Genomic DNA, 13,439 nt, shown 5'->3' with positions numbered 1-13,439 from the left:
TGCCCTGAAGAACACGCCTCCCAAAGGCCCCTTCCGCCGATGCAAAACTGTCCAGTTTGTAATTTCGGACAAATGGAGACAGAGAAGTCCAGGTGGCCGCCTTGCAGATCTCTTCAATCGGTGCCTGTGTAGACCAGGCAGCTGTGGTGGCGGCGCTTCTAGTCGAATGTGCTGTGATATTGCGAGGCACAGGAACGGACTGTAAAACGTGGGCAAGCGCAATGCAGGCTCGCAGCCATCCGCCGATGGTAGATGAAGAGACCTTCTTGCCTTGAGAAGCTGGTTGAAAGGAGACGAATAGAGATTCGGATTTCCGAAAACTGGCCGTGCGCTTGATGTATCTGCGAATAGTCCTGCGCACATCCAGCATGTGCCAGCGCTTTTCCCTCGGGTGCCGAGGATGCGGACAAAAATCCGGAAGGACCACCTCCTGCGCCCGATGAAACCAGGAATTGACCTTCGGAATGAAGGAAGGGTCCAGCCTCAGGATTACTCTGTCGTTACGAATGAGACACAAGTCCTCTCTGACTGACAAGGCAGCCAGTTCCGATATGCGACGAGCAGACGTGATAGCGACCAGAAAAACCGTCTTGAATGTGAGGTGTCTGAGACTGGCCGTCTTAATGGGCTCAAACGGGGGCCCGATGAGGGACCGCAACACTACATTGAGATCCCAAGATGGGTATCTGTGGACCACTGGGGGTCTCAGGTTGGTCGCTCCCCTGAGGAAACTGCGGATGGTCGGATTCCGGCCAAGAGATGCGTAGCCCTCAACTGAGAGGATGGTTGACAGGGCTGCTGCCTGGCGCCTCAGGGTGTTAGGTGCCAGGCCCTTGTCCAAACCTTCCTGCAGGAAGTCCAGGATGACAGGAATCGAAGCAAGGGGCGCAGACGTACCATGAGCCGTGCACCAGCTGGCGAAGGATTTCCAAGTGGCGTCGTAGATGCGCGTCGTGGACTGCCGTCGTGACGCTTGGATGGTGCCAATCACCTTGTCTGACAACTTGCCTCTGCTTAGGAGATCCCTCTCAAGTGCCAGACGGCCAGCTGCAGCCACTGGGGTTCTGGATGTTGAAGGGCCCCCTGGCTGAGAGAGATGTCCTGTGGAGGAATCCGCCACGGTGGTGTGATCGAAAGACTCACCAAGTCTGCAAACCAGGTTCTCCTGGGCCAGTACGGTGCTACCAGCAGCACCTCCGCCTCCTCTGCTAGGATCTTCCTGATGACTCTGGGAAGAAGAGGTAGGGGGGGAAAAGCGTAAAGCAGACCTTTCGGCCACGGGCCGTGCAGCGCGTTGACTCCTTCCGCCCTCGGGTCGTGGAACCTTGTGAAGAACCGCGGAAGATGCGCGTTGGCCGCGGTGGCGAACAGGTCCACCAGCAGGAGGCCGAACCTCTGGGACAGTTGCTGGAACAGCAGCGGATGTAGACGCCACTCCGAGTGGTCGACTGTGGATCTGCTCAGCCAGTCCGCCTGGGTGTTGCTCGTGCCCGAGATGTGCTCCGCCTGAAGAGAAAGGAGATACCTCTCCGCCCATCGACCCAAGAGCTCCGCCTCCTTCATCAGGGATCTGGAGCGCGTTCCCCCCTGTCGATTGATGTGCGCCTTGGTGGCGACATTGTCTGTCATGATGCGCACGTGGTGGCCCTGAACGGTGCTCTGGAAGCGCTTCAGCGCAAGCCTGACTGCCCTCAGCTCCAGCCAGTTGATGCTGTGAGCGGCTTCGGAAGGGGACCACCTGCCCTGTGCTAGCTGGTTGTGGCAGTGGGCCCCCCAACCGAACAGGCTGGCATCCGTTGTGATGGTGAGCCTGACTGGCTCCTTGAATGGCGACCCCTTTAACAGGGCCGGAGACAACCACCACTTTAGAGAGCGACGTACCTCTGCTGGAACTGGAATCAGTCTTGTTGAGCTGCTTTCGTTTGTTCTTTGATATGGGAGCAGGAGCCACTGAAGGGGACGGGAGTGAAGTCTCGCCCAAGGCACGATTGACAGGCACGAGATCATCTTGCCGAGGAGCTGTGAGAGCTGAACCACCTTGACTAGACGTGACTGCTGCACCTGAACGACCATCTCCCGAAGGCTGGCCACCCTTTCCGGAGACAGGGATACCGTGCACGAGGTGGTGTCGATGACAGCCCCTAGATGCTTCAGTCTGGTCGTGGGGACGAGATGACTTTTTTCCAGGTTGATGGTGAACCCGTGGTCCCGGAGCGCCTGCATGGTGTGTTCTAGGTCGCTGACAGCTTGTTGATGCGATGATGACAGAATGAGAACATCGTCTAGGTAACAATGGAGTCTGACCGGACGTGACCGTAGAAAAGCCGCCACGGCTGCGAGAACCTTTGTGAATGTCCTGGGCGCCGATGACAGGCCGAATGGCATTGCCCGGTACTGGTAATGGAGGCCCGCGTAAGAGAACCTCAGGAACTTGCGGTGGGCTTTGCGGATAGGGATGTGGAGGTAGGCCTCTTTGAGGTCTATGGACGTTAGTATATCGCCTGGCCTGATGCACCCCAAGATGGACTGGAGGGACTGCATCTTGAACCTGCGATATGTCACGTGGTGATTGAACCTCTTTAGATCTAATATCCCCCTCCACCCTCCTGAGTTTTTGGGGACCAGAAACAGGATGGAGTAAAACCCTCTTCCTTCTTGGCCTGCTGGGACAGGTTCTATGGCCCTGATCTCCTTGAGGTGCCTTATCTCCTGTTCCATGAGGGATCTTTTGACTAACCCTGAGGGAACTGGACACCGGATGAAGTGGCGGGGAGGGGGGGACCAGAATTCTAAAGTGAGACCCATGCGGACCGTTTGAGGAACCCACTGGTCCGACGTGGTCTGCTCCCATTTGGCGTGGAACAACTGCAACCGCCCTCCTATGGGAGCTGACCTGTGATGGTCATTTATACCTCCTAAAGGGTCAGGAGCCGGAGCCCCCCCGAAATGGCCGCTTGGAGAAGGGCTGCTGGCGACCTCTGTCTCGAAAGGACTGACGGTCCTGAGACCGCTCACCCTGCTGGGGATACGCCCGATGATAGGGGGCGGAGCTGGTGGAGGGCTCATTGTTCCGAAAGGCCTGCCTCCTGTAAGAGCCAGGACCTTTACGATCAGGCTTTTTGGTGACTGATGGCATCACTTTCTTTTTGTCCTTGTTTTCCACAAGGACTGGATCAAGGACCTCACCAAACAGCTTGTCCCCTTTAAAGGGGGCAGTAACAAGCTTCCATTTGGAGCGCATATCCACATTCCAGTGCCTAAGCCACAGGAGGCGTCTGGAAGTAACATTAGACGCTAGGGCACGCGAGGCAAACTTAGCAGCATTCAGAGTGGCATCAGCAGTGTACTCTGTGGCTGCCATGATTTTATTGATATCCTGCCTGACTTTAACGTCCTTGGCAGGTATCTTCCTCAACAACTGCCTCAGCCACAGGAGAGCCGCCCTGGAGAAAAAGGAGGCTGAAGCGGAGGACTTAATGGCCCATGCAGCTGCCTGATGGGTCTTGTGACAAGCAGTTTCGGTTCTCTTGTCCTCAGCCTTGAGCCCCTCCAACAGGTCAGGAGGGAGCACAGAAGAGGAGGTAAGAGCCGCTACAGGGGGATCGATAGGAGGGAGCTTGAGCAGCTCCTCCAGGCTGGCATCCACCGTATATAGCTTCTTGTCATGGCTGCTGGGGGTAGCCATGGTAGCTGGCTGCGCCCACTGTCTTTGAACTAAATTGAGGAACATCTTGGGTACAGGAACTATTTCCTGGACCGAAATGGGTTCCTCAAAGAGATCCCCAGATAGATCATCAGGGTCTACAACCACCTGAGCTGGGGGGGTGGACCCCATGTGAGTTGAGATCTTAGCCTTATCTAAAATGGTTTTGAAATTATCCAAATTAAATAAGCCTGAAAAGGCCGGCTTTTTGGCGGGGCTTGCCTCATCCCCAGAGAATTCAGCTTCCTGCCTAGGAAGAAATTCCTCTTCTTCCTCCCAGTCTGACTCATCGGAGGCCACTGAAGAATGCAGGGACGGAGGTGGAAGGCTAGGAGTCATCTCTCTGGAATCCTCGTGGGGTTGCAAATGGTGGATCTTGCGAGTGCGCTTGCCACCTTTTCGCATGCCTGCCTCAATGCCCTGGGAAATGGCCCTGTTAATTATTTCCTGCATTTCAGTGGATAGGTTAGGCCCTTGGGCCTCAATGGGGCGAACCCCTTGAGTGGGCCCGGGGATCGGCTGTTGAGGGGCTAAGGGCCCCATTGGAGCTGGTCCCTCCTCCATATCAGAGGGACAGGCAAAGAGATCAGCCTGATCAGCCATGGAATGGCCTGGAGAAGTTGCCATGGCCAAGGAATCCCCTTCCTCTTCACTATCAGAAATGGGGCCTCCCTGGGCTGGAGGAATTTCCCTGGAGGGCTCCCCAGGAGACACCGAAAGGGAAGATCGGGCCTGCTGTTGGGCTTTGGAAACCTGTTTTTCTAAGGCCTTCTGTCGCCTTAATGCATCTTTGTCTAGGCCTGAGCCCTGCTTGGGGCCATGCCTGGAGTAAGGCTTACTCCCTCTAATGGCCTCCCTGGCTGCTTTCCCGGCCTGTCTTACAGGGGCTCTGGAAGAGACACCCTCAGAAGTCTCAGGGGCCTGATCTGCCATGGTAACAATCACTGGTTGGGGCAGTAGGGGGATGGGAAAACCACCACTCACCACCTCCAGAAAGCCCACCGCAGCACGATGCTCCTGAGGAGACAGAGAAACTGCAAGGCCTGAAGTAGCTTGGAATCTTTTAGGCGCGAGCAGAATTCGCTCCCAGCGCCTGCAGGAGAGTAAGGGAGGCGACCCAGCAGGCCACGATCCCACGCCGCTATCACTTGCTTGGATTGGGGCCCAGGTCGCCGGTCACACCGGCCAAGTCTGACTCCACGCGGCTCCTGCAAAGAGCCAGGCACCAGGCAGCTGCGGCAAAAAACTTTTAAAAGTAAAGCCGGAAGATTGCGCAATCCAAAATGGCGGTCGGAACTCACCGGAGCTCTGCGCGCCAAATTTAAAGAGGGAAGAAGCCAAAATGGCTGCCCTGGGAGCCCACGCAGCAATTTGACTTGCTAGAAGCACAAATTGCAACGGAGGGCTTCCAGTGGGAATCGGCCCCCAGTAGGGGTGCCCCAACAGCACTGGCGTCGGCACTCCGACCCACACGCTTCCCCCAACAGCTGCCTGTGGCTTCTAGGAGCCAGAGCAAAGCCCCGGACTCCAGGAGAGCCGAAAGGGTGAGAAAAACCCAATTAAAAAGGAAAAAAAAAAACAAACTTAAATTTAAACTCACCAGCCTGCTCTAAAAATCCTTAAATATGCTGTTTTAAAAAATTATTCTTCCTCTGGAGAGTCCAAGGAATCAATCTTAGAACTGGAGAAAATCTTAAAGCGTCTACTGGGCTAGCTGAATTGAAAAAATCTGGGGAGAGTCGGCACCAGAGGCGTGGCTTAAAGTTTCAATTCAGTTCTGGGCAGATTGGCTGTGTTTAACCCTTCTTTGGACTCTCCAGAGCAGCGCCCTGGAAAATTGCACCATTCCTCCATTTCTTCCTTATGTGAAAAAGAATTAGCAAAAAAAAATTCCTATTTTTTTAAATTTTTGCCTCTTTGGGCAAAAATTTATCTATATAGAGATCCAAAAGAGTCTGGTAGCACCTTTTCAGACTACTATTAAAAGATGTATCCTTTAATGCAGTGTTTTTCAACCTTGGCGACTTTAAGTCCTGTGGACTTCAACTCCCAGAATTCCCCAGCCAGCATAGCTGGCTGGGGAATTCCGGGAGTTGAAGTCCACAGGACTTAAAGTCGCCAAGGTTGAAAAACACTGCTTTAATGAGCTACAGCCACATGTATTCCAGATAAATGTATTACAGACAAAATAAAATTTTACTGCTATTAAATATAATTCAGGTATATTGTAAAACTTAAAATAATACCAAGGGTAGTGGAACCTCTTATTTTTTTTAAAAAAAGAACAATCTGGTCCCAATAGGATGCGTGAATGCTGTGAAGCCAGTAAATCTGAAGGTCAGTATGTCAATATTTACTCCCAAGGAAACTAATTGACATTTTGGTTGCTTAGCAACTTCAGGGATAACTGAATAAAAATATTTTGATTTCTTTCAAGTTTGCTCAGGGATTTCAACAAGAGGAATATTATCTCTTAATAACCAAATGCAATGAATTATTTCACACAATTAGAATAGTTATAAAAACTAGTGGGCACACTGGTACTTGAACCACTGATTTCAAGAAGGACCTAATTAAATAACAGAATTAAATAACAGAATGAACAATGCTAACTGGGAAATTATGCTACTGCTACCCTACATTATACAATAGCAAGTAAAATTGTCAGGAAGCAAAAGGCTTCCTTAAACCTTTCCTCGTCACATTATTAAGTAACTTATATGTATTAGTCCTTGGACACCATGAGGAGAAACAAGAAGAGGGTTACAGCAAAAGCTCTAAGTGGCCTCAAAGGTTAATTATTTTTGAATTAATTATTTTGTTCTAATTGTATTCAGGTTTTTCAAATGGGGACTGTAGTCAGGAATGCTTTTTATCTATTTTATTTAATTATTTGCCACATGGGAGTTTTTGTAGATAACATTGAAAGAAGCTGATCTTCAGTATGGTTCCTAACCATGATCATGCAAAATGACTAAATGTGCCATATCATGACATCAAAGTGAAAATTCTGCCATATTGTCAAATATTATTAAGATTTGATTAATAATGGGCAGAAGTCTGAATAACAAGTCTTCAAGATAGCACCTCTTTTTCTTCTGGAATCAGTACAAGAAGGTGATGTTGGTCTGCAGATAAACCTTGGACTTGAATACCTAAGGAAACTTAGATACCTAGAGTTGGAAGGAACTAGATAAGTAGTTGGGACCAATGTTGTTCAGTGAGCGGATACGAATTCAAACATCCCAGCTGAACGGTTGCTTCAACTCTACTTGAGCTCAAACAATGGAAAGGAAACCCTGCATTGGGGTAATTAGTTCCACTGTTGAACTACTCTTATACTGCTTGCCATTTTTAATCCCTGAGCTGAAAAGATTGTAGAATAAATCCCACAATGCTTTCAACAATTAATTATAATATGTTATTTTATATATTGCACAACATTTTGATTATATTGGCCTGAAAAATCTCTGGACAGTTCTACTTCAAGCTGTACTTGATTCCTGTAGATAGTAGAGAAATAATTGAATGTTTCTCCATGTAAATGAACAAAATTTTCCTTAATAATGAAATTCTAACCTAGCCTTTTCTATAATATGCTAGTCTGTTATGTCTATCCCAGTTTTGCATATGAAGCAATGATTTCACTTTTCCACTTCAACATGAATCTAATAAAGAGATATTTATTACTGGAGTTATCAAATGCATATCTGGGACATACTACACTTTTTATATAATCAGTCTCACAATAGCATAGCTATAGATTCAGCTACAAACGCAGCAGAATGAAGAGGAAGAAAGGGGGAAAACGGTCTTCAAAACTGACAATGAAAACAAGTTTGGAAAAGGGGAGGAAGGTTATTAGAAATCCAGAAAGCAAGCAAGCAAGTACATCATTTTGCTCTTCAGGTCCTAGGAATTACCCCCCCTTTCCCCCCCCCTATAAATGCAAAGGGCAGGAGAAGAATGACAGCTGGGAAAAAAGGCAAAAGCTAAGAATTAATAAGTTTCCAGAGCTCTTCCATGGTGTTTACATTGCCACTGCAATTTAGTATTCTCCAATCTCCCAAATGCTTTGGGTCTCAAATTCCATTAGTTTCAACCAGAAAAATGTCATATACTATATATTCAGAACCTCATTACACAGAGCTAGAAATTCAGACAGCAACTTTTTTGTTTGCAATCCTCTTCCCTTTCTCACATGGTAATCATTGGAAAGTGTTCTTGGGGAGAGGGAAAGTGAAGAATGGGATGGGAGGGGGGAATTTGTAGAAGTAAGGGGAAAAAAATTTCAGTAGCATTCTCTAATGCTGTAAAAACTGGAGTTTCCTCAATATGATGTAGATAGTCAAACTATTTTTACAGCATAGGTTATCCTGATATTGTGTTTCTGTCATTCACAAAAAGAAAAGGTACGTAAGAAACCCAAAGGATTATCTACCAATAGAATTACATGTAGCTCAAAAGGCTGAATGGTAGAGTTCTTGGTGGTCTTTGAGTTTGGTTGATCGCTTGCAGTTTTTTTTGTTACCTGACCAGTTTTTATTTCCAGTGTCATTGAATATGATTATTTTTATACTGTAATGTCATATGTAGCAATAGCTATTCTAGGAGAAACTAGTGCATATTTTTAGAATCTAGTAAAATGTTATATGGCCTACTGAAGAAAGACATACCACCAGATAAATGGTTAATTATAGAATGGGTGGAAATTGTATGATTACTATAATCAATCGAATGCCTTCTAGTTAAAAAGTGGGTAAAAAACAATTACTGCCAACCTGTCTTACATTGAGGACCTGTACACTGCACGAATCAAAAAAAGAGCTGTGAAAATATTTACAGACCCCTCGCATCCTGGACATAAATTGTTTCAACTTCTACCCTCAAAACGACACTATAGAGCACTGTACACCAAGACAACTAGACACAAGAACAGTTTTTTACTGAATGCCATCACTCCGCTAAACAAATAATTCCCTTACCATTGTCAAGCGATTCACTAAGGCTGCATTACTATTATTATTAGTCTTCTCATTGTTCCTATCATCCATCTCCTCCCACTTTTATCTCCTTGAAGTGTGTATGTGTAGGACTGCAGGACTGTAACTTTGTTGCTTGTATCCTTACAATTTATACTGATATTCATTGTTTCCTGACTGCTTATTTGTATCCTATGACCATCATTAAGTGCTGTACCTTATGACTCTTGATGAATTTATCTTGTCTTTTAATGTACACTGAGAGCATAAGCACCAAAGACAAATTCCTTGTATGTCCAATCACATTTGGTCAATAAAAAAATCTATTCTGTTCTGTTCTATTGTATTCTATTCTAAAGGGAAACTCAAACTCTATTTTATTTTGAACTCGGGAAAGGGGAATTGAAAAAAAAAAATTAAACTTTTTTTAAACTTTTTAAAAAACTTTTTAAAACTATTTTTAAAACTTTTTAAAACTTTTTTTTAACTTTTTAAAAAAACTTTTGGGATGTGTGTTTTTTTTAATGTTGTACGCCGCCCTGAGTCCTTTTGGAGAAGGGTGGCATATAAATCCAAACAAACAAACAAACAAACAAACAAACAAACAAAATAGAGACCTTTTGGATTAATACATTTACTACTTATATTCATTCCTACAATCCATAGAAACTAAAGTTTAGAAAATTATTTACACAATTCCCCTATCTTGATATTTTCTGAAACAACAGCTATATAAATAGAGAGCAACTGGTTTCACAAATAGCAAAGAGCTCTATTAAAAAGGGTCAGAATGTCCCATCCCCAGTAATAAGTACAGAGGAATTTTCATGGCTAAATGCCCAAGCTACAATCATGAGTTTAGAAGATGCGGATTCTTACCTTGTTTAAGCTTCGTGCGGCACTGTCTTTTCCACCAGGTGTCAGGTTTCGAAGCTGCACATCCAATAATCCCACCAACTGGTCCATGGCACGAACTGAATAAGTGATATCCCCTGCATGCAAGTGGCTTTTTGTTTGTTCAGCAAGTTCTCTAGCAACATTGGCAGCTGTCTCTCCTGATTTCAACTGTGGTTGAAAACATGACAAGATATTTTATGGACTAGCCTAAGAGAAATGTATGTTTCATGATGAGGGAACATTAAAAATAGCCCAGCTGATATTGGCAATAACAATATAGCACTTTCAAGGTTTTGAAAGGGCTTGAAGCATTTGCTAGGCCACCATAGTTCTTAAAACAAATGACTAAACTAAGTCATTGGACTTCTGGAATTCTGTGTGAAATGTTCTTTGAATAGAATTCATGTCAAACATAAATGCTTTAAATATTAATAAAATCTACATGAATTCCCTAAAATGGCAGGGGCAATAGATTTTTCTGCTAGAGCTGCAAGGGATACCATAATCTGTTAAAATAAGCATATTCTGAAGTTTCCGTACTTAGATAGATTTTGAAATCACAGCAGACATCAGATTAGTTGTCAGTTCTTAAACATCAAAAATTGCTTTCCACAACACCTTACCATGAGTCAGGAAAAGCACCAGAGCATACAATTTCTGTCTCAAAAAATTCTCAGATGTCACACCTGGACAACAGACAGGTGCTTCCTGCCCCATACATTTGTGGCATTCACCCATTTCAGTAGGTTTTTTGTATATTTCTTTTTTTCACAAGGAGGAATCTTGATCTCTTTAGCTGTGTTGGTACAGCGTGTTTTAATCACAGGGAAGAGCTTTCTTATTTGTGTTGAATTTTTTGAGCTGACATAATTAATAATATAAATTTTAATAATTGACAATTATTAAAACCAAAATTATATTTCTTTTCATGCAATTAATGAGTCATGCACCTGAAAAAGTTGGACTAATCCATCCAAATTAAAAGAGAAAGAAGAAAGTAACAGGAAAACCAATATCTCCATCTGGGGCAGTATGGGACTCCTTTTATCCTTATTGGGAATCATCAGACTACCTAGCTAGATCTTTGTAGACCTTCGGGGGAGGGAAGTAATGTAAACCACATACACAAGGAGCATGAACTAAAGTAACATCTGTATATACTGTATGTCTCTTTGAAAAGTTGCCAGTACTGTGTATATACCATCCTAATATAAATTATTAAGAAGAGCGGAGTGACTTGACATGTATAATATCTACAAAATTTGTGTTCTGCCTGGGACAAATGAAACAGATTTAGATTATTATCTCTGTGGTAATCCATGAGCAATGTCCTGTTGCAGCACTGCTTTGTTTAAAAGAAGAACTAAGGAAGAAGTAGCTGATCTATATTTTGAACAGGGAAGTACTGGATTTTTAAAAAAATATCCTGGTTTTGGGAAAGAAAACAGATTGAAAAAGGTATAGGTAAACACATAACAAATATTTGTTTTATAATAAAACTAGCTGAATACCTGTGCTCCGCTACGAAACTATGTGATCGGGCTTGATAAATCGACACTTACAGCTTGAAAATTAATGAGTAGTTATGATCATCCTCTCCTCTCCCCTTCTCTCCCTCAGGCTTTCTCAGAGGCCTCTCCTATCCTATCCTCTTCTCTCCCTCAACCTTGCCACATAGAAGCCTCCCCTATCCTATCATCTTCTCTCCCTCAGAGTGGCCCCATTGATCCTCTCCAAACTCCCAGCCCACAGGCTGGATCAGTCACGTGCTGGCCACACCCAAGTGGCTGTTGGAACAGAGATCTTTTCAGGTGGGGAGGGGGGGAGTAGAACTCTTTAGCATCAGAGTGTGTTAATAATACAAGAAATACTAATGATTTGTCATTTTGAAAAATCCTTTCTAAGCAAGCACCTAGAAGCCAAAAGGAACATACGTGCCATATTTCAAGTTTGTAGGCTTTATGGTTCTGGAGATTTCATGATCGTGGCGTAAGTGTTTTTCACTTTTATATATATATATAGATGAAGTTGCAAAATAATGCAACTCTATAGTTATTTATATGATATGCCCCACTCATTTCAAGGGAACCTTTTTCTAAGCAGGTCAAAATAGGATTGCAGTCTCAGCCAAGAATGATGAATCTGTGGTCTTCAGATGACGTTGAACTACAGTTCTCAAATTCTTTCTCTATTGATCATAAGGGGCTTCTGGGAGTATCTGAAGATCACAAATTGCACAAATCCCTGCTTTAAGGTTTAATTTTTACAAAAAACACTGAACTGCGGGCAGTGGCTTTATTCATTTGGGATTTCTTAAAAACTAATTGTTTAAGAAATTAAAGAAGCCAAATCACAAAACATCAGGGTTGCAATGATCACTGCTTAATTGAAAAAGAAGCAATGTGTATGTATAGAAGCATCCACAAGAGTGATCAAAAGTAGGTGTAACCAGGTGATTGAAGCTCAGCTCCCTTTTAAGATGTGTTCACACAACACCTAGACCTAAAAGGGGGCATAGATTCGTTTACCTGATTGCACTCACCATTTTATTATCCCCTGTAAACAATTTCTGGGTATAACATATATGGTGAGCACTGCATGAGCCTAATAAAGCACAAGAACACTTCTTCAAATGGCCCACCAAAAACTGGGTGAATTGAATCTTATATTTGGAGGCATCTGAGGAATAGTGTCATTTATCCATTGAATAAGGACAATTTTGATAGATATTATAAATAATGAAATCGTATCAAAATATAAAGACACTAAAAATATAGCATGACTGATGTTTGGAGACATAATCCCCAGAGCAACTAAATTAATAAAACTATTCCTCCATTTTTCAAACATGATAACACCTCAATTACAGAATAAGTAAAGTGTAGTATATTTTAAAATGAGCCACTAGAGCAGTGATGGAGAACTTTTTTTGGCTCGTGTGCCATAAGTGGGGGGAGCCCAGGGGGGTAGTGTGCAGGTGTGCTGCACCCATAATGCAATGCGTGAACCCCCCAGTGTGCATGCACGCACTACAGGCGTGACATCCCCCCATTTTTGCATGCTTTTTTTGCCCTTCCCAGGCTCTAGAGGCTTTATAGGAGCCTGGGGAAGGTGAAAACAGCCTCCCCCGCCCCCCGGAAACCCTCCGGAGGCTTGAGGGACCTTCAGGACGCTTCCCTGAAGCCTCCGGAGCAGTCAAAACGAACCTCCGACCAAACCGGAAGTGACTTCCGGTTTGCTTAGAGGGTTGTTTTGAGCGCTCCGAAGGCTTGAGGGACCTTCAGGACGCTTCCCTGAAGCCTCTGGAGCAGTCAAAACAACCCTCCGAGCAAACCGGAAGTCTGTTCCTGAACTTCTGGTTTGCCCGTAGGGCCGGTTTTTTGCGCTCCAGAGGCTTCAGGGAAGCTCATGAAGCCTCCGGAGGGCCTCTGGGGGGACGGGGGGCTCTTTTCGCCCTCCCCAGGCTCCTATAAAGACTCTGGAGCCTGGGGAGGGCGAGAAATGGCTTTAAAAAAGGGTGAACTCAGCTGGCCAGCGCACACATGCGCGCTGGCCAGCTGACAGTGCAGTGCCTCGCGTGCCCTGACAAATGGCTCCCCGTGCCACCTGTGGCACGTGTGCCATAGGTTCGTCATCACTGCACTAGAGGCTACTTTATACGAAATACTATAAAAATGTTAAATCCTTGAAGAAAAGAATGAATATTAGAAGAACTGCTCGGTTTATTTCACAAATAATAGCATAGGGTCTCCTGCTTGAGCAGGGGCTTGGACTGGAAGATCTCCAAGGTCCCTTCCAACTCTGTTATTCTGTTATAGTTTATAGCAATTTTGTAAAACTCGAAAAGGATTTGAGAA

General features: G+C 45.0%; 1 protein-coding gene across 1 annotated transcript in view; it reads right to left on the bottom strand.

The window, feature by feature from the left end:
* ADGRL3 (adhesion G protein-coupled receptor L3) overlaps positions 1 to 13,439 on the bottom strand; it is a 586,346-nt gene that overhangs the window by 199,481 nt on the left and 373,426 nt on the right. Inside the window, exon 11 of the mRNA XM_081943236.1 lies at positions 9,565 to 9,750. Coding sequence (XP_081799362.1) covers positions 9,565 to 9,750 — 186 coding nt within the window. The remainder of the gene's footprint in view (positions 1 to 9,564; positions 9,751 to 13,439) is intronic.

The sequence above is a fragment of the Natrix helvetica genome (assembly GCF_964273705.1).
Source record: "Natrix helvetica genome assembly, chromosome: 2".
In the NCBI taxonomy this organism is placed as follows: Eukaryota; Metazoa; Chordata; class Lepidosauria; order Squamata; family Natricidae; genus Natrix; species Natrix helvetica.
This window is presented reverse-complemented; position numbering and strand designations above follow the sequence as displayed.